The sequence below is a fragment of the Aspergillus luchuensis genome, chromosome 5 (assembly GCF_016861625.1).
Source record: "Aspergillus luchuensis IFO 4308 DNA, chromosome 5, nearly complete sequence".
Lineage (NCBI taxonomy): Eukaryota > Fungi > Ascomycota > Eurotiomycetes > Eurotiales > Aspergillaceae > Aspergillus > Aspergillus luchuensis.
The window spans coordinates 4,628,004-4,648,320 of NC_054853.1; the positions used below are offsets into that span (position 1 = coordinate 4,628,004).

At 52.2% G+C, this 20,317-nt stretch overlaps 7 protein-coding genes across 7 annotated transcripts; 5 read left to right on the forward strand and 2 right to left on the reverse strand.

Annotated features, from left to right (window-relative positions):
• Positions 1-196: 196 nt before the first annotated feature.
• On the forward strand, positions 197-2,372 carry AKAW2_51513S (uncharacterized protein; the record flags this gene model as incomplete). The annotated part of the gene is made up of 3 exons (XM_041691451.1): positions 197-1,896; positions 2,014-2,083; positions 2,358-2,372. The coding sequence occupies 3 exons, from the start codon at positions 197-199 to the stop codon at positions 2,370-2,372; spliced, it is 1,785 nt and encodes a 594-aa protein (XP_041544934.1).
• Positions 2,373-2,778: 406 nt separating this feature from the next.
• Positions 2,779-7,006, forward strand: AKAW2_51514S (putative xanthine dehydrogenase HxA; the record flags this gene model as incomplete). The annotated part of the gene is made up of 4 exons (XM_041691452.1): positions 2,779-3,012; positions 3,066-3,269; positions 3,320-5,274; positions 5,323-7,006. The coding sequence occupies 4 exons, from the start codon at positions 2,779-2,781 to the stop codon at positions 7,004-7,006; spliced, it is 4,077 nt and encodes a 1,358-aa protein (XP_041544935.1).
• A 320-nt stretch (positions 7,007-7,326) lies between these two features.
• On the reverse strand, positions 7,327-9,546 carry prm1 (pheromone-regulated protein PRM1; the record flags this gene model as incomplete). Its single annotated transcript, XM_041691453.1, has 1 exon — positions 7,327-9,546. One exon carries the CDS (start codon positions 9,544-9,546, stop codon positions 7,327-7,329), a length of 2,220 nt encoding a protein of 739 aa, XP_041544936.1.
• A 2,097-nt stretch (positions 9,547-11,643) lies between these two features.
• Positions 11,644-13,873, forward strand: AKAW2_51516S (uncharacterized protein; the record flags this gene model as incomplete). Its single annotated transcript, XM_041691454.1, has 2 exons — positions 11,644-13,324; positions 13,389-13,873. The coding sequence occupies 2 exons, from the start codon at positions 11,644-11,646 to the stop codon at positions 13,871-13,873; spliced, it is 2,166 nt and encodes a 721-aa protein (XP_041544937.1).
• A 493-nt stretch (positions 13,874-14,366) lies between these two features.
• Positions 14,367-16,205, reverse strand: AKAW2_51517A (kynurenine--oxoglutarate transaminase; the record flags this gene model as incomplete). Its single annotated transcript, XM_041691455.1, has 9 exons — positions 14,367-14,654; positions 14,709-15,132; positions 15,183-15,196; positions 15,250-15,403; positions 15,453-15,525; positions 15,577-15,682; positions 15,737-15,821; positions 15,884-15,952; positions 16,009-16,205. The coding sequence occupies 9 exons, from the start codon at positions 16,203-16,205 to the stop codon at positions 14,367-14,369; spliced, it is 1,410 nt and encodes a 469-aa protein (XP_041544938.1).
• Positions 16,206-16,945: 740 nt separating this feature from the next.
• On the forward strand, positions 16,946-18,541 carry AKAW2_51518S (ssDNA-dependent ATPase MGS1; the record flags this gene model as incomplete). Its single annotated transcript, XM_041691456.1, has 1 exon — positions 16,946-18,541. One exon carries the CDS (start codon positions 16,946-16,948, stop codon positions 18,539-18,541), a length of 1,596 nt encoding a protein of 531 aa, XP_041544939.1.
• Positions 18,542-19,330: 789 nt separating this feature from the next.
• cdc31 (putative cell division control protein Cdc31) lies at positions 19,331-20,241 on the forward strand (the record flags this gene model as incomplete). Its single annotated transcript, XM_041691458.1, has 2 exons — positions 19,331-19,624; positions 19,738-20,241. 2 exons carry the CDS (start codon positions 19,331-19,333, stop codon positions 20,239-20,241), a joined length of 798 nt encoding a protein of 265 aa, XP_041544940.1.
• Positions 20,242-20,317: the final 76 nt, after the last annotated feature.

Below are 20,317 nucleotides of genomic sequence, written 5' to 3' on the forward strand. Positions count from 1 at the left end.
ACCCCCTAAAGACATTGACCGTAATACCTAGTTTATTACTTACCGTTCGTTTCCTACCCGCATTGGGACAGGCAGAAGCCTCACAGAAGAACATCCGGTCAATTTCTCACGTTTGACTTGGACGGCCAGAACTTCTACTCAGCAGTTTCCCCCCGATTTATTCAGGCCTGATCCAGGCCGTGCATCCTCGATCAAAATGATCCCTCATCGGAGCACGGCTCTCATTACCATCGTCGTCTTTGTCGCCCTTGTCTTGGTTATCTTCTCCTCCTCTCCAGTAACCGACCCATCGACTGGCGAAGAAGTCTCCGGTCCGGCCAAATATGTCCCTCACCCGAAACTTCCTTCGTTAAATAACCTGCATCTGCCATCGTTTCACCCGACAGTGCATACCCCTCCGGAACCGCAACCCAACAGCACCAGCGGCGAGTCCAAGTGGTTCAGCGACTGGTCGTGGATCAACCCTTTTTCGTCATCTATCACCCTCGATGAAAACCGTTCCGTCCTCCCTCCTCTTAGAAATCGCCCATTCATCTACACGTACTACGAGCCCAACAAAGGAAACGACCGGGAGGAGGATAATGCGGACGCGCAGCTGCTTCTCGCCTGGCGCAGGGCTTGGTTTGCGCAGGGTTTCCGCCCCGTCATTCTTGGCCCTGGGGAAGCCATGAACAATCAGCTTTACGAGCTTGTCCAGCCATTGAGTCTGAAGCCGGAGCTTGAAAGTGAGCTGTTCCGGTGGCTAGCCTGGGGTCACATGGGTGATGGTATGCTTGCGGATTGGCACTGCTTCCCCATGGCTCGATACGATAATGCTCTTCTCACTTATCTGCGTCGGGGCACTGATCCCTCCCTTATCACCCGCTTCGATGGCTTCGGGAATGCTTTATTCTCTGGAGAGAAGTCGCGTATCAACGATGCAATCAAGGAAGCTATGAACAAGGTGGATGACAAGTCCACCTCTCTGATCGATCTTCTCCCGACCGAGTTCTTCAAGGTGGAAGAGCCTAGCGCTTTGGCTCTGTATGACTCGGCTGCCATTACTAGCCACTACCCTACGGTTGCTGAGAGGATTGTCTCTTCGCCTACTGCTGGGCGATTGGCCTTGGCTGAGTTGATCAATGCCCACTTGCACAACACTTTCCAAAATTCCTTCCCTGCAGGCGTTGCTGTCTTGAAACCATTTCCCGAGCATACTACGGCTCTGGTGGAACCGGCCCTACGGCTTGCCAAAGCCCTGGTGCAATGTCCTAGTTCTCCCGTTCCCCGCTCGTGCCCTCCGAACTCGCCAAAATGTCATCCCTGCGATGCTGAAAAGCCCATGCAGATCAGCCAGCCAGCGACCTACAGGAATACGACCCAAGTTTTCACGATCGGGACTCTACCTCATCCTTTTACCCTCATTAGTCTGCAGCAGGATTCCACCGAGGTCACAACGCGGCACATTCGCCGCGAGACAGACCGTGATGTATGGTTGGCCGAAGTGACCAAAGAGCACCTCGGTACTGACATCGGCGGTTCCGCGAGAGCTGTTGTGTTTAAGAGAGCCGTTGCCGATGACGCCGTTGTAGGCACCTCGCTATGGATGACTGTCGAGTCGCTGCCTCCTCAGGCCGGGCAGTCTCTCCCGTCAGAGCTCTTGGACGAGTTTGAGTGGCAGTTTGGTTTCAAGATCCCTCGTGATGGCAAGGTCGATGCAAAGAATGAAGAAGAGAAGAAGGAATCCGTCCAACAGGCCAACCCGAGTGAGCAAGGTGTTGAGAAGGAGTACGGAATCCTGAAACAGGCACGAGAGTACCTGAAGGGCAAAGATACCAACCGAATTGGTATTACTGATGTGGCAGAGGCCTGGAACTTGGCAGACACGGAAGTCTGGCGGTTCGTGAGAGCATACCGGTAAGCACACCGACACAGACCTCCACATTTCTAGCGTTCTAGTCCTCTCCTTGTGACGGGACCGAAAGGAAAGCCCGAAGTTTGAATGATGTGAGCTAACAAGTCATTAATTTGCAGTGCGCGCAGCGTCGTAGAACGCAAGAAATGGGAGGAAGAAGAAAAGGACTTCATTGGAGCCAAGCCAAAAGTATAATTAATGTCTTTTCTTATCGCTCATACTTATAGACATGTTATCGCTAGTACCTGATGGTGTACATTGCTTCTCTTCGCTTGAACTGTTTATTTACTATCTTGGCCTGGGTGGCTTCGGCCAGAGCATTGGGAGCGGCGTTAATCGATACCTATTCTTCCTTTCTTGCTATTGGTACTAGGCCCGCAATCTCTTACTATATACTATATTGCTTTGCTATTTCCATTTCCTAGCAATATAATCGAGACTCTATACTAACTAGATCGTATAGAGTACTCACCACTAGTACTAGTTGGTTCACCGGGCACCAGTGAGAGTCGCCAGATTAGTGATCAGATAACATCTGCCGTAGGTTACCGCCCATCGGACAGTGGCGATCGCCGCCGGGCGGGCCATCGATAGCCAGCGATAACCGCAGTGGGGAGGCAACGATAAGCTTGTCCATGACTCCATTTCCTTGGTTAGCTTATGCCGGGGAGGAACTTCACCCCTTTCTATATCCTTTTGCCACCATAAGTTTCATAGTAATATTCATTTACATTCTGAACAAATATTGCTCTGAATACCTTCATGGATCCTATCCTATTCCAAATTCGAATCAACTGAATCACAATCACACAACCGGCCGGTCTTGGCGTCCGCTCATCTCGGCGGGGAATTCGACTTTCCGCATTTGAGCTTCAGGAAACAAGATGGCCCCAGGCATTTTAGAATCACCAAAGCCAACGGTGGCTGCCAGCAAGGCTGTCACCTTGGCTCAGCTCACAGAGGATTGGGATGACACTATTCGTTTCTATCTAAACGGTACAAAGGTCGTTCTCGACTCGATCAATCCTGAAGTCACGCTATTGGAGTATCTGCGGGGTATCGGCCTGACAGGCACCAAGCTAGGGTGTGCGGAAGGTGGTTGTGGTGCTTGCACAGTGGTATGTATTCAGGTCATTCTATCGGTATTCAGGTTCATGTTGACATGAAACAGGTTGTATCGCATTTTAATCCGACGACGAAGAAGCTTTACCATGCCTCAGTCAACGCTTGTCTCGCCCCCTTGATCAGTGTAGACGGGAAGCATGTTATAACCGTGGAAGGTATCGGCGATGTGAAGAATCCCCATGCTGTTCAACAACGGCTTGCGGTTGGAAATGGAAGTCAGTGTGGTTTCTGTACGCCGGGTATTGTCATGGTATGCTCTTCGAGGGCTGGTGTGGTGGGACTAAGCTAACGAATCTACAGAGCCTCTATGCCCTCCTACGTAATAACTCCGCGCCGACCGAACACGACGTCGAAGAAGCATTTGACGGGAATCTCTGTCGTTGCACCGGGTACAGACCCATATTGGATGCTGCTCAGAGCTTCACCGCTCCCAAGGGCTGCGGGAAATCCCTGGCCAACGGTGGAACAGGTTGTTGCATGGATAAGCGGGACGGTGCTGGGGGTTGCTGCAAGCAGTCATCGGCAGACACCACAGATGGAGATGCACCGAGATTCACGCCGCCCGATTTTATCGAATACAGTCCGGGCACGGAGCTGATTTTCCCGCCTCAGCTCCACAAGCACGAATTTCGACCTTTGGTCCTCGGGAATAAGAAAAAGAAGTGGTACCGTCCGGTCACCCTTGAACAATTATTGGAGATCAAGGCTGTACACCCCGATGCTAAAATCATCGGAGGAAGCACGGAGACACAGATTGAGGTTAAGTTCAAGGCGATGAGGTACAGTGCCTCTGTCTACGTCGGTGATATTCCGGAACTACGTCAGTATTCGCTCAAGGACGACCATCTCGAGATCGGGGCAAATGTCTCCTTGACCGACCTCGAATCAATCTGTGATGAAGCCCTCGAGCGCTATGGGCCGTTGCGAGGCCAGCCGTTCAACGCCATCAAGAAGCAACTCCGCTATTTTGCAGGAAGGCAAATCCGCAATGTCGCGTCACCAGCAGGAAACCTGGCTACAGCATCTCCAATCTCTGACCTGAACCCGGTCTTTGTGGCTACCAACACTGTCCTTGTAGCCATGTCGTTGGGTGAAGTCATTGAGATTCCTATGAGCCAGTTCTTCAAGGGCTATCGATCCACTGCGCTCCCGCCTAATGCTATTATCGCTTGTTTACGGGTCCCAGTTGCGTCCGAAACGGGAGAATATCTGCGTGCCTACAAGCAGTCGAAGCGAAAGGATGATGACATCGCGATAGTGAACGCAGCTTTGCGCGTCTCACTTTCTCCTTCTCATGATGTGCAGAGCGTGAATCTAGTCTTCGGAGGGCTGGCCCCAATGACCGTGTCCGCACGCAATGCAGAGGCCTTTTTGGCTGGCAAGAAGTTCACCAACCCTGCTACCCTTGAGGGTACCATGGGTGCTTTAGAGAAGGATTTTGACTTGAAGTTCGGTGTTCCTGGGGGTATGGCGACTTACAGGAAGTCTCTCGCCTTGGGATTCTTCTACCGGTTCTATCACGATGTATTGTCTTCCATCCAGGTCACGGAGGCAGATGTTGATGAAGATGTCATTGCCGAAATTGAAAGAGCCATTTCATCCGGTGAGAAAGACCACGAGGCTTCTGCAGCATATCAACAGAAGATTCTCGGAAAGGCTAGTCCTCATGTCTCTGCACTAAAGCAAGCTACCGGAGAAGCACAGTACACTGATGACATGCCTTTGATGAAGAACGAGCTTTACGGCTGCATGGTTCTTTCGACCAAGGCACATGCTCGTATTCTGAGTGTGGACACTTCAGCAGCTCTCGATATTCCTGGCGTTGCTAATTACGTGGATCACACCGATCTCCCTAACCCCAAAGCCAATTGGTGGGGAGCTCCAAATTGCGATGAAGTTTTCTTCGCGGTTGATGAGGTCACGACTGCTGGTCAGCCCATTGGTATGATTCTCGCAACGTCGGCCAAGATCGCGGAGGAGGGTGCGAGAGCGGTCAAAGTAGAATATGAAGAGCTACCAGCAATCTTGAGTATGGAAGAAGCCATCGAGGCTGAATCGTTCTTTGAACACTCCCGCTTCATCAAATGTGGTGATCCAGAGAGTGCTTTCAAAGAAGCAGACTATGTCTTTACTGGACAGTCTAGAATGGGTGGTCAGGAACATTTTTACCTGGAAACTCAGGCTTGTGTTGCTATCCCTAAGCTTGAGGATGGCGAGATGGAGATCTGGAGTGGAACACAAAACCCTACGGAAACGTAAGTCACGACAACTACCACAAAGAAGGCTTTACTGATTATCCATAGGCAAACATACGTTGCACAAGTAACTGGTGTAGCTGCCAACAAAATCGTGTCTCGGGTAAAGCGACTTGGAGGTGGCTTTGGTGGCAAAGAGACACGTTCGGTCCAGCTGGCTGGTATCTGTGCCACAGCTGCTGCAAAGGCTAAGTTGCCCGTGCGGTGCATGCTCAATCGCGACGAGGACATTGCTACTTCAGGTCAACGCCATCCATTCTTCTGCCGCTGGAAGGTGGGAGTGACGAAAGAAGGTAAACTGCTTGCATTTGATGCGGATGTGTACGCCAACGGTGGTCACACCCAAGATCTGTCTGGTGCAGTAGTAGAAAGAGCCCTCTCACACATCGATGGGGTGTACAAGATACCGAACATGCACGTCCGTGGTCGTATCTGCAAGACGAACACCGTTTCGAACACCGCTTTCCGTGGCTTCGGCGGCCCTCAGGGTATGTTCTTCGCCGAGTGCATGATATCGGAGGTTGCGGATCATCTTCAGATACCAGTCGAACAACTCCGCTGGCAGAATATGTACAAGCCTGGTGACAAAACCCACTACAATCAGGAGCTGAAGGATTGGCATGTGCCGTTGATGTATAAGCAAGTTATGGATGAGAGCTCGTACGAGGAGCGACGGAAGGCTGTGGAGGAGTATAACAAGAAGCACAAGTGGTCGAAGCGTGGAATGGCCCTCATCCCTACCAAGTTCGGTATCTCTTTCACAGCCCTTTTCCTGAACCAGGCTGGCGCACTGGTGCATATCTATCACGACGGAAGTGTCCTTGTGGCTCACGGTGGAGTGGAGATGGGTCAAGGGCTACATACCAAGATGACTATGATTGCGGCTGAAGCATTGGGTGTGCCTCAATCCAACGTCTTTATCTCGGAGACTGCCACAAATACTGTGGCCAACACATCGTCCACGGCTGCGTCGGCCAGTTCTGATCTCAATGGCTACGCCATCTACAATGCCTGCGAGCAGCTCAATGAACGTCTTCGGCCGTACCGGGAGAAGATGCCGGGAGCACCTATGAAGGACCTTGCTCACGCGGCCTACTTTGACCGGGTCAACCTCTCCGCGCAGGGATACTACCGCACCCCGGACATTGGATACGTGTGGGGCGAGAACAAGGGCCAGATGTTCTTCTACTTTACTCAGGGTGTGACCGCTGCCGAGGTGCAGATTGACACGCTCACAGGCGACTGGACTCCTTTACGTGCTGACATAAAAATGGACGTTGGCCGTACCATCAACCCATCGATCGACTACGGACAGATCGAAGGCGCTTTCATCCAAGGCCAGGGTCTTTTCACCACCGAAGAGAGTCTATGGCACCGGGCCTCGGGACAGATCTTCACCAAGGGACCCGGTAACTACAAGATCCCTGGATTCCGGGATATTCCCCAGATCTTTAACGTCAGTCTGCTAAAGGATGTGGAATGGGAGAACCTGCGCACTATCCAGCGATCTCGTGGTGTCGGTGAGCCGCCGCTGTTCATGGGCAGCGCCGTCTTCTTTGCCATCCGCGATGCGCTCAAGGCAGCGCGCCAGCAATGGAACGTGCAGGAAGTGTTGCGACTAGAGAGTCCAGCGACTCCGGAGCGGATCCGGGTCAGCTGCGCTGATCCGATTATTGAAAGGGCGCGCGTAATGCCAAAGGACGGTGAGAAGAGTTTCTTTGTAGCGATATAACCAGCATGATAGGATACCAGTACTATCAATTAGTTTACTGGATGTAATGACTGCATGAATACAATATTTATTCCACCTTGACCTCTTCAACAACAACAGTACTAACCAGAGTCAGACACCGACAGGGACTGTTTGGGATCTGTAAGAATCACATGTTCTATTACGGAGTAAAAATGGGTATGAAAAGAGTGTATCGAGTTGGGATTATGGTCTATGGGTATATGGTAGACGTTCAAGGAAAGTGCGAGGGAGTGCTAGCTGGCTAAGAAACAAAGAATCGGTAGGACAGCGCGTTCGAATCAAAATAATCAGGCAGCAGATCAATATTTCTCCATTCCATACTCCACGTAGCTGCTTCCTCGTAGATCTGATACCCCGTCTACTCGGAGAGCATTGCGCTGGCCTGCGAATCCGACTTTCTCGTCCGGATACTCCGAGTCGCTGCTCAGCACGGCGGCAGAGCTTCCCTGGCTAGTGGCAACTTCGTACCGGGGTGCCGGCTGCGAGCGTGCAGCAGTCTCTTCGGAATCACGGTGACTCGGCAGAGTAGTGAGGGGCACATCGGTGAAACCATTCGTGTCCGGGCCAGAACCTGGGTTTGGTCGTGAATGGGGAGGAGCAGGTCCGCCCTCGCCGCGGTTTTTATCCCGGCCCCAGAAGAGTGTTAGGGCGCGGAGAATGCCGAACATGGCATTGATGACCCAGACTAGAAGGATGCAGGAAGCAATGATGACTTCTATTAGGAGAGCCTTTTCTAGGGCGCTGATGACCTTGTACACAACTTCGGTGATCTTGTTGGATGTTTCGTCGCCGGCGTCGGCGAGGAAGCTGTCTGATGCATCGGAACTGTTGATACTGTCTGCTGCGCCGCGCGAGAAAGTGTCATTGGGGAGGAGGGGGAAGTCTATGTGGGCATGATCGGAAACCCAAGTTAGGCCTTTCTGGACGCTTTCGACCTTGAGGCCAATTAAGCAGTCGAAGACGTCGAGAAGAGGCTCGTAGAGTAGGGTACCACCGAAGGTGTCGTTGAGGACCCCGATTGTTTTCTTGACAAAGGTATTTAGCGTGTCATTTAAAGCGCCGGTGCTGGTGTTGACCCAGCCAAATACGTGATCGTTCAGCTCGTCGTCAACGTTGATGATGACTTTGTTGGCGTCGTTGGCCCATTGAGCAGATGTATTTTGTAAGACGCTAACAACCTCTTCGGCAAAATCGCCTACTTCATTGGAGAGTTCCGGAACTGTTCTTTTGACGGCGCTGAGAAGAATGTACTGACAGAGGCAGGATAGCAGGCCGGCCAGTGCGAGGAGGAGGACGAATAAAGCTGCGGGGGAGGTCGCATATGCAATCACCCAGCGCACAAGGATCTGTCTGCGGCTGTTGCTGAATCGACTGGCGGCTTTGATACCCAATGCTGCCGTGTGGGGCCTGGAGACTATATAGACCACATCCATGGGATCATGAGCTTCCTTGCGGACGAGTTGGGAGCGCTCCTTCATCGTATGCCAGCGCCGGATCTCCTGCCAGGCCATGGGGACGCAAGCGATAATGGCAGCGACGACTAGAACGGCGATGAATATTTTGCGGGCGGTTAGGATTATATCAGTTGCTCCGGCAAAGAATGAGTTGATCCCATCGTTCTTATCGCAGAATGTCAAGGTCTTTTTCGCAGGGACAGGGAGGGCGGAGGCGTTAAAGGTATAATTGCCTAGTGACTCGTTGACCAGTTTCTTCACTTCGTCGAAGGGAAAACGAATCACATTCTCGGTGAAGTTCATGACCTCGTTAAAATTCGGGATAGAGTCGTTGATCTTCTGAAGATCCTTATCAATGGACGAAGGCAGCTGTACATTTTCCAATTTGTCGATTTCGCTGGTGATATTCAAGGTCGGTACTGATCCTCCGAATAAACTGGCAACCCCGTTTATCTTCGAGATTACTTTATTGTAGTCGTCCTCAAATGTTTCGGTGACCTTCGCGATATCCTTCGCCACAGTCTTGACCGTGGAATTCAGAACGTCTGTAACATCTTCGATTAAGCTGAGTCCAACATCAACCACACCATGTACGACGAGCGTAAACAGGCACAGATATGTCTGGTACATCACTTTGACGAAGAAAATCACCAACTCCTCCACACCCGTCAAGGTAAGCATGAGGAGCGTCTTTAGGCCATCAATTGCCGCATTGACACCGTCTGCTGTGAGCTCATTGACCCCTCCCGCCAGGTAATGGGGCATAGAGACCATTGCATCGCCCATGGATTCAACGCTTGTGCATGCGGATAGGGCCTCGCTTTTGGCTCGATTCATGTCCGTTTTTATGCTCGAAGCCGCCATCAGCACTCGGGCCAGGACTAGCAGGAGCAAAACAGTCCAGCGGTTAAGCCAGACTTGGGAAAGGCGCGCCCGCAGGCCTAGGTAGGGTGTCGAGCCATCAGGGTGTACAGGAATGACTCGACCTTGAACGCCGTTGGGATCTTGAACCCCATAGGGTGGTAGAAGTGGAAAGATTGTCCGACCAGATTTTGAAAACAACATGTCGAAATTTGCTATAAGGCAGAGAGAATTCGGTGGAAATATGGAAAAGAAGTCTATCACAAAAGATATAGAACGATGGCAGGGCAGATGTCAAAGAAAGAATAATCCTGACCAGCAGTAATTATTCGAATGAGCAGAAGGCAATTGTCAAGAAGCTGTACTGCATGACCAAAATTAAAGAGCTGTATGGCGAGGCGAGAAGAAACAAAAAGAGTAACACTTGAGAACAATAGATGAAAGAAGCAGACTCAATAGCAATGTCACAATAAGGAGGGTATACCCACCTTATTATGGGCGACAGAGGTAACAGACCGACTTCCATTGTGACCAGGTCAATAATAACTGAGACAAAGACAGGTTGAAGACACGGCCAACGGCAGCCAGTAAGAGCGACCAGCGCCAACAAGGATAGCAAATAACAAGATCAAAGGCTGCAGCTGATCGGGTGGATCTGCACGATAAGTTTCATTTAGCGCAGTGTCTGTAGGTAGAGCCTATGCCGGTGAGTTTCTTCAGAGTTCTGCAGGCCAGCCAAATATAGGTACCGTGTCGGCGCTTAGAATTACGGCGCTGTAGCCCAATCCGCAACCCAGGACAGCTAGACCCCACAACATTGCGAAAATCACTAAGAGAGGCGGTTAGGCAGTTTCAGACATTGAAGCCTGATTTAATGGCTTTTTTTGCACGATGCCCTGAGGGTTGGCGGCGCTTCCCGTTGCATGTTGTTACTAGGAAGGGGAAGATCCGTGTGTTATTGAACGCTTGACTGGTTCAGAGCTGCAGATTTTGGGGAAACCTGGAAAAGTTAGCCACTGCTTTCTGACTCAAACTGATGTTCTAAATATATCTTCGGGTGAACGACAGAAGGAGGGCGGTTGAAGAGGCGTTCGCAGATGAGTTGGGCGTTTGGATCCTGGATGAAATGCACGGGCACGTGATGTCCAACGACTACAAGAAAATTAGCTGAAAGCAACCGGGTTCCTTAGCCGTTTAAACATCTTGACATTGAATGACACTGCTGGATTTACAGTTCTGGGAATATGGCGTAAGAGACAGTAAAAATAAATGAACATGCACTGGCGCATCTGAATCAGGAGTGTCTCATATACCCGCCATGCCTTCTCTGCTAGCATTCCCATTAGCTCCTGCAATGAGACGAGTCACTACAAGAAAGCTTGCTGTAGGCAGTACTGTTTCTGAGTAGATAGATCATATGAGGTTAAGCAGATTTACCTGCCAGCCAGAGTGACATCTGCCCAGTCCACAATGTTTACCCTCCTGGACTGTGCGTCTCCCAGATGTTCTTTCCGATGTCTGAGGCAATGAACAATATATTGCGCATCAAACATAAACAAGTGTGCTGAGTATTCCGGTACTTTCCGCTTAGTGGTAGTATATTCTTCTGAGGCAGTGGTATATTGCAGGCCAGACTGGGCAGCTACCGCAAGTCTCCAGTTGGAAAGACAAGGATTTTTATAACCATTTATTCAGTACGGAGCAAGCAGATTCACCTCAGATGCTTCTGTGGGATCGAACTCTGTAGTTGCCTTCCCCTATCAGTTATGTAGTTACTTAAAAGGCGTCAGTATTCATTGTCAAGGCACGCACCACGGTCACGTAGAGTAGCCTGGCAGACAGAGTCTGGGTGCACTCTCACAACGATCTTCCCATTCTGCTCATCTTGCATCCTCCTTCACGATCTGAATTTTTTCCCAGAAAGGGAATGTAAATCTGGCATCAAAGTGCACTGCATGCAATATGCCAGACCTGCCAGCCAGGAGCTCCAGTAAAAGAGGTAAACTGATGCTGTGAAATCCCTCTCTGGGTAATCACCAACACTTCAAAGAACTGTCATTGAATGAATTTGCACAACGCAGACCGCCTCCGCAGCCTGATAGAGCAAACAGCCCCAACAGAGCAGTCGAGAAAGTGAGCGTATTCACTCCATCTCGCTTATTCTGGTCACGGGAACAACAGGTACAGATACATTCCCAAACACCACGATGAACACAAACATGCACCCACAAAACTTGGATAGTATCCGTTCAGGTGAGCAAAGCCTGAACGCATCTATCCTTTCCCATTCCCACATACACCATGCAGAAAGATATACTGACGAGTCCACTTGAAGCAGGAGAAGAAGGGGAAGCGAAGGGTGAGAACGAAGATAGCAACACGCGATCTGACGCCATAAACCTCATACGTGCGCGGACTATCAGTCGCTCATCTACCCCGAAAGTTCCCCAGGAGGGTCTTGCTGGCGACAACCAACGTGCTGTTTCAATTCCCCGGATTGTGGTGATGGAACCTCCCGGGGAGGCAAGGGCCAGAAGAAATAAGAAAAAGAAGGATAAGTACAACAAGAAGAAAAAACTCCTGCTAGGTGATTCCGGAAGTGAGACGTCTGGGAGCCAGGGCTCTGAATTGAACAGTAAGCCTATCGCGGATTCGAATACTCCGAGTGATGCTTCGTCTCATTCAAAGGATATAGAGGACCTGTCACACTTTGGTCGTATGTCAGCCAAAGGCTTGTACTCTAGCGTTGTTGCAAGTAAAGAGAAACCCACCCCAGACAACAATGTGTCCCAGGGATGCACAGTGGACAGTGACAAGAAGCGAACTCTGATCGAGTCACTGAGCAAGTTGGACATCAAAGGCAAGCAGCGGATCCAGCGAGTGAACGCAGTCACAGGCAACGATACCTCGGGGGACATAAATACTCAGCGTGGTCCCCAACCAGTGGACAGGGCGAGAAGAACTGTGATCACTCCTTCATATGCCACGGTTCTTTCTGGAAAACGTGCTCTGCTCAATAATCCATCTGACTCCCTCCAGGCAACCATGGCAGCGTTCTCTAAAGTATCAGACGAGTCTTCCCCCAGACAGGATAGCAATTGTGAAGCACACTCCAGCAATGCAATACTGTCTCCTATCCCAGAATTCTCCAGTGAAGCTACAGCAACAGGTAACCTGAACTCCCACAAACCACTCAGTCAAACGGACCCAGAAACCGCAGGTCCCAGCTCAATCGACAATTCAACCTCCACCCCCGTGTCCACAGCATCCACTGGCTGGAGCAACACAACGCTGCAAACAAGCCCCCAGACAACCGAGCCATCTTCTGAGCCCTCCTCGTCCAAAGTAGCCAGTCATCGCCACGCCACTAGTCTTCACCACGCCCACCCCCTCCCACCCACACCCCCAAGCAGCACCCATTCCCACTCCCTCTCGACCCCCAACGAGGCCATCACCAATGCCCAGGGCACCCTCTCCGCCCAGAAACCCGAAGGCTTCTTCTGGCAGCTCGACAGCCACGGCTTCCCGTGTGCCAAAGCCCATTGCGAAAAACGCTGCAACCTCTGGGACGGAGCAACAGTGATCTGTCCGCGATGCGGGCCCTACTCCGAAGTACGCTACTGCAGTAGAGACCACCTACTCGAGGACATCAAGCCTCACTGGCTCTACTGCGGTCAGATGGTATTTCAACACCCATGTCGCGAGACCTCAATTCCCCGCCGAGTGCGCGTCGGTCCCCCAATGATCCCCTGCGTGCATCACTACGACATGCCAGAGCGTCATCGCCAAGCAGTCCACTTCAACATGAACTTCAGAGAAGGCGACTACTTCATTTTCACGGACTGGCTCGATTTCGTGACCGCCGGACTACCAGGTGATAAGACCGCAATCCGTTGCTCTAATAGAGTTATGTACGTGGTGAAGTTCGATGACCCCGCAGAGAAAGATCGTTTCCGTCGTGTTCTCGCGGCTTGTCTGTTCAGTAAGATCTCTCACCTTTCCCAACCATCCCGCAAAACACTCACTAACTAACCCCAAATAAACAGTGACTATCGAACTCCCCGACCTAACAGATTACCTCTACCGTCTCATCCGGGACAAACTGCGTCTCTCCAATGCCCCAAATCACATTGAACCCTCCCTGCGCTACCAATTCTTGCAAGAGTTCAACGTCACCATCCAGGAACGCATCACCGGCGCCCGCCATGCGTGCGAAACCGACTGGGATGGACGAAACCGCCGCAATTGCCACGATCCAGTGTGTCGGAGTGAGTATCGTCGGTTGCTGGGATCCATTGGTGGCAGAGGGTATAGTCGGGTGATTGAGGCGTTGGAGTCCACGTATTGGATTCTGAGGGCCGCCAGGACGACGCACCCGACTGTTGGGGATGCGATGAAGCGTATGAAGGGGGAGGGGTATGAGGAGGTGGCGGACGAGGATAGGCGGGTTTTTAGGAGAGGGGATGGGTGGGATGGGGCGGGTACGGGAGACATGGAAATCGAGGGGTTTAATGAGGGGGATGAGATGTGAGGGGAGTCTGGGGGAGATGTTGGCCCGAGGATGGATGGGTTGCGAGGGTAGATGATGATGATGGGAGGATGAGTAGGACGGGATGCTGACGCGATGCTGGTCGTTGCGTTGCGTCTGTCCTACCTGTCTTTCTGTCTGATTTTCTTTCTTTCGGTTGTCTGCTTGGGTCTGTTGCTCTGGAGCACTGTATTCGAGGCAAAGACGAGGAGAGAAGGGGGCTCGGGTGGTCATGAGTCTGTGAGGTGGATATCGTTGTGTAATATGCCTGAGATACGACCATTTAGTTGTGCTAGATGTGGCATGAGTAAAGAGAGAAGAATGTGTAATGTGAAGATACAAAAGATAAATGATGAAATTGAATTCTGTGCCAACCAGCCCTTTTGAGGTCCTCTATTCTTCCTATATAGTGGGTAGTGTTGAACCAGCCGTTGAAGGCAATATCAGATTCCCGCTCTATGCTAGCCTGTCACATTAATCAAACATGTTGAAACGCTCATGCGATATACTTCTTCAGACCGCGCAGCCTCTCCTTGGCCGTCTCCAACACGTCGTCGTTCTTGCAGACAGCGAAGCGGAGATAGTCCTCGGCGATGTGCGCATTGGCGTCGGTGTAGAACTCGGTGGGAGGGATGGCTGCCACACCGACTTCGTGGATCAGGAACCAGCACAGCTTGAAGTCACGAGGACGGCTGGCGACGTGAGGAGGGAATGGGTAGTCCTCAGGAAGCTTCACGGAAGACATATTGGCAAGAACGAAGTAGCCTCCCTCGGGGTCCGAGTACTGCGAGCTAGGGTTAGTTCAGGCCATAGAAGATGTCGGCGATGGGGTACTCACGGGGATCTTGAGTTCGTCAAAGACTTCGCAGAAACGCTCCATCTTCTTCTTCATCTCAGCCCGGCTCTCGTCCCAGAAACCGACCTTGTCCGCCTGCTCGAAGGCAACGGCGGCAGCCTCCTGGAGGGGAGACACACTGCTGTAGCAGATGCGGGTGTGCGCGCCGGCCACGTACTTGATCAAGTGCTCGGGGCCGATGAGGTATCCTACTCGCCAGCCAGTGGCGTAAAAGGCCTTGCCTGCAGAGCCGACGGTGAGAGTGCGCTCGTAGAGCTCGGGAGACAGGGTAGCGATTCTGGTGAAAGGAACGTAGTAGAGGCGGTCGTAGACTTCGTCGGAAAGGATGATCAGGTTGTGCTTCACGCAAATCTCTCCGATGCGCTCCAGCTCAGCGCGCGAGAAGACCTTGCCAACGGGGTTGTGACTATGCTTGGTCAGTTTGCTGCTTGACATGTCGTTTGTCACGCTACTTACGGAGAGTTCAGGACCTAAAGAGATGGTTAGTTATGGCAATTTAAATGAGGAAGTAAGGCATGCTTACAATCATCTTCGTCTTGTCGTTGATGGTGTTCTCCAACTCCTCAAAGTCTATCGTCCACTCGGAGGCGGGGGAAGTCCTCGTCGCGCCATCCTTGGGAGGGTGAAGAGGAACGTAGCGGATCTTTCCACCGGGCATCTCGATGTTGCTAATGTACCTTTGGGGCCGTCAGACGGGTTCGCATGGCAGGAATACAGGTGACTCACTGGTCGAAGAAGGGCTCGAAGATGATCACCTCGTCGCCGGGCTCGATGAATCCCATGAAGGCACTCAGCATACCTTGTTCAGTCCGTCAGCTACCAGTCGCGCACACAACCCAGTATGTCCCACCTTCATTTGCACCCGTGGTGATGGTAACCTCGGTGTCCGGGTTGAGAGCCCGGCCAAAGGAAGGCGAGTAGGCATCGGCGATAGCTTTCTTCAGACGCGGGCGTCCCTAATCGAAGGTGAGCAAATGTTCCGGTATGGGTATGTCGCAGTCCGGTTGTACCTTGGTGGGGGAGTATTGGTTGCAGTCGACACGGTCAAGGGCCTCCTTGGCGGCATCCAGGGCGAACTTGGGAGGGTTATAGCCACTGCGCGAGTAGAAACATGGTCAGAAACTCCAGTCATCCTGGTTCGGCGGTTTAAAACTCACAAGAAACCCTGTCCCATGTTCACGATGGGCTGGACGGGGGAGGCAGCGGCGGCCTCATTGACAATGGACCTGCGATCCGGTCAGACAATGAGAGGCAGGGAGGTGAGAGTTTGCGCGCATCGCACCAGACATCCTGTCTCTGGCCAGCGACTCTGGCGGCCGGTTTGAAAGGGTCGGGACGAGCCGTGGTGGCCGACATCGCTCGGAAGAGAGACTGGCGGGGTAGTGTGGGAGTCGATGAGGGGCGCAGAAAAACGGCCGGTGAGGGCTGAAACTTGATGGCTCTGGTAGAGAAAATAGCAGCGCGGTGGCCAGAGAACATAGAGGCAGCTGGGCCGAGGAATTGGAGGAGAGCGGGGAGGGAGGAGAGAAGGGAAGAGAAGAGTGGCTCGAAAAGTAGCGAAGAGAGAGTCAGATCAGATCCGGGGGAGACAAGAGCGGGACTCGCTTTGGCGGCCGCCAACTATAATTGCGTGCTTTGCTGGGTCGGACAGCGCTGATAAGATACCGTTCCACAAGTGTTGACTGCAGACTGTCTCGACACGAGTTCACTGTCATATAGAAGATTTAGTGCTTGGAGGACCAAAGGGGATTAATTGACTGTCCGCCATCCTCGGCATGTGCATCCCTACCTCAAGTACAGCAATGGCAGTGACAGTGACAATAGTAGACAGAGATGAGCTCCGATGGGCGCGATAACGGTGAGTTCGGAACGGACCTTGGTATGGAGTGCGCGAGTGTCAACTAGACGTTATTAGAGACTGTCGACGAATCAATTGATGCAGTATGAATGAAAGCTTTTTTGCTATTGACTGGTGTTCTGGTTTGGTTGTAAATCAGACCGAGCATCGGAAGTGACGCATTCAGTTCCTCAGGCATCCAGGCACAACCGACTCCCACTATTCTTAGTCAGCCGGCTTATCGCGCGCGTCGGAAACGCGTTTCACCATTTAATCAGGAAGTGATTTGATAGCTCGATTTCCCATGGCCGCCACTGGGAGCTGCTCTGCACCCAGCTTGCTGGCAGCATTTTTGTTACCATTCTAATGACTATCCGCCATCATGGTGTCTTGTCCCATTTGCAGCCAATCCGTCTCCTCCCTGAAGATTAACGACCATATTGACTCCGACTGCCAGAACTTTATCGAAGAGCCGTCCAGCTCGGGCGAGACTCCCGCCACCCAGAAAGCTGCGGTTCCCAGCTTCTTCCAGCCAGCCTCTGCGAAGAAAGCTTCGGCTCAGTCAGCTCAGGCAAATGGACAGCGAGATCAAAATGTGACGTCTTCCCCCTTACGCAACGGCAACGGCAAACGGGCGACACCGCACGATGCCAATTCGTCAGAAGTATACGAGAGATCTGGGCCTAGCCAACCGGCGAGTGAGCCAAAGAAACCCAAGGTTAGCGCCTTGCAAAAGGCTGCACCGTTACCGGAACGCATGCGTCCCCGGACTCTTGACGATGTCTGTGGGCAGGAGCTTGTAGGGCCAAACGGGGTGCTTCGGGGGCTGATCGAGCAAGATCGGGTTCCCAGCATGGTCCTTTGGGGTGGTCCAGGAACAGGGAAAACAACCATTGCTCGCGTGATTGCTTCGATGGTTGGTAGTCGCTTTGTCGAGATCAACAGCACCAGTACCGGGGTTGCCGAATGCAAGAAGATCTTCTCCGAAGCGAAAAGTGAGCTCAGCCTGACGGGACGAAAAACCATCATCTTCTGTGACGAGATTCATCGATTCTCCAAGTCCCAGCAAGACGTTTTTCTGGGGCCCGTAGAAAGTGGGCAGGTTACCCTCATTGGTGCCACCACAGAGAACCCCTCCTTCAAGGTGCAGAGCGCTCTGCTGTCCCGGTGTCGGACATTTACTCTGTCTAAACTTACAGACGAAGATATCAGATCGATCCTTCATCGGGCACTACGCCTGGAAGGACCGAACTATTCGCCTTCGGAACTGGTCGATGAGGAATTGATTGATTACTTGGCCAAGTTCGCCGATGGGGACGCGCGGACGTCCCTCAATCTTCTGGAGCTCGCTATGGATCTGTCGAAGCGGCCTGGAATAAACAAGGATGAAATCAAGCGATCACTGACGAAAACTCTTGTTTATGACCGGGCTGGGGATCAACACTACGATACCATTTCCGCCTTTCACAAGTCTATCCGTGGGAGCGATCCGGATGCGGCGCTATACTATCTTGCCCGCATGATCCAGTCCGGGGAAGACCCGCTCTATATCGCTCGACGTCTCATCGTCGTTGCGTCGGAAGACATTGGGCTTGCTGACAACAGCATGCTCACGCTAGCCATCTCGACCCACTCGGCCGTGGAAAAGATCGGCCTACCGGAGGCACGGATCAATCTGGCACATGCGACGGTTGCCATGGCACTCTCAAAGAAGAGCACGCGGTCGTACCGCGCCCTGAACAATGCATTTGCTGCGCTAGCAGAGCCCGGCGTTGCTGGGTTACCGGTTCCCATCCATCTGCGCAATGCGCCGACTCGGTTGATGAAGGAGCTCGGATACGGCAAGGAATACAAGTATAATCCTAACTATGTCGATGGGGAGGTTGTCCAGGATTATCTTCCGGAGCAGATTTTGGGACGGAAGTTTTTGGAGGATCACGATCTAGGGCATCAGGTGGACCCAGATCTTATGAGGTAGACTATCATGTCGCTGTCAATGAGGCAGTATAAACCTGCCAGTACCATTGACCCGCCCTCAGTCATTACACAAGGCCACGCATAGCCAGCCTGTGCCTTATGGCATCAATATGCTTACACAAGACCACCTCGATCGCCTCGAGCGTTGGGAGATTGCCGATGCCAGCTCTGGGACGTAAGTCCGTCTGCATGGTCAGACGGATTCCATCAATATCCATGCAGGGGTTTTCAGAAATAGCTTTTTCCTGTCCAGGCACAGGGAAGTGCACATTGGGCGAATGGATAGGAGTATGAGTAACCATGGAGGCCAGCAGATACCAGAGTTACATCTAAGGAACAGCCTCACAGATACTTTTCTACCTAGAACAGTAGACCGTGGTAGAAGAAACGAAAATCATTATGACAGACCATAATTTCCTACAATTTAGACTTCTAGTCTACCAAGAAACAAGTACAAAGTAGGATGTTCAAACCAAACGTGTTCCAGGTTAGTCTCCGCCGCCAATCAAACCGCCGCCTCGCGTCTCCATCGCGTCTCCACCTCCATCTTTCTCTCCTCTTCCTCCTCCAGCTCTTCATCTCATCGCCCAAAGTCTCCAGATTGTTTACCCACTGCACCACCACCCCCTTACAACCTGTCATTTTACCCATCGCAAATCCAATCCCACTCTTCCAACTCCTTGCACCAACAACGCCCCTCCATTGACTCCCACCCTCCACCCCCCACCGACCGACCGCGGTCGGGGTGCCCTCTCACCGACCTAAACCACACCACCAACAACCAAACACAATGGCTTCCTCACAACCCTTCGGCACGCGCTCCTACGCCTCCGGAAAACTCCCCGACCGATCCATCAACGCCAACGCCCTCCCCTTCAGCGCCTCCTCCTTCTCGCGACACCGCAGTCTCGCCGGCGCGCCCGGCGCTCCCACGGCCGGCGACTTCGCCGACCCCAAAGCCAGCCAACAGGCACCAGGTCCATCGCAAGCACCACCGCAACCACCCATGCATTCACAACCCCAACAAGACACGAATCCCTTGAATCGATTGACAGAGGAGCAACGCGAAGAGATCAACGAAGCTGTAATTACCCCCCTCTCACCAAGTCACCCCCGTCAAATAGCAAACACATGCATACATACACTGCATCCTAAAAGGAACAAACACATGATTAACGAGATAATAAAAATAAACAGTTCACCCTCTTCGACCTCGACCGCGACCGCCACCTCGACTACCACGAACTCCGCGTCGCCTTCCGTGCACTAGGCTTCACCCTCCCCAAACAAGAGCTCATCTCCCTCCTAACCACCTACGGCGTCCCGCGTCCCCAAGTCCAACAACAACAGCAACAGAACGCCGGCAACCCTCCCCCACCCCAGCAACAACAGAACCGCGCGGCAGCAACTACGAACCCCCAACACCCGAGTAATCTGCTCATGCCACTATCGGCCTTTCAGGCCGTCACGGCGCTGAAGATACTGGAGCGGGATCCGCGCGACGAGATCCTGCGCGCGTTCGAACTGTTCGACGAAGGCGGGAAGGGATACATTGATCTGGAGGACTTGAGGCGCGTGGCCAGGGAATTGGGTGAGACGGGTCTCGAAGAGGAGGAGTTGAGGGCTATGATTGAGGAGTTTGATTTGGAGGGTGTTGGGGGTGTTACGCGCGAGGCGTTCGTCGGGATTTGTTGGCAGTGATTATTATTTTCCTTTTTTTTATACCTCTCTTTCTTTAGTTTTTCCATCATTGGATATGTATGTGGATTGGGTGGAA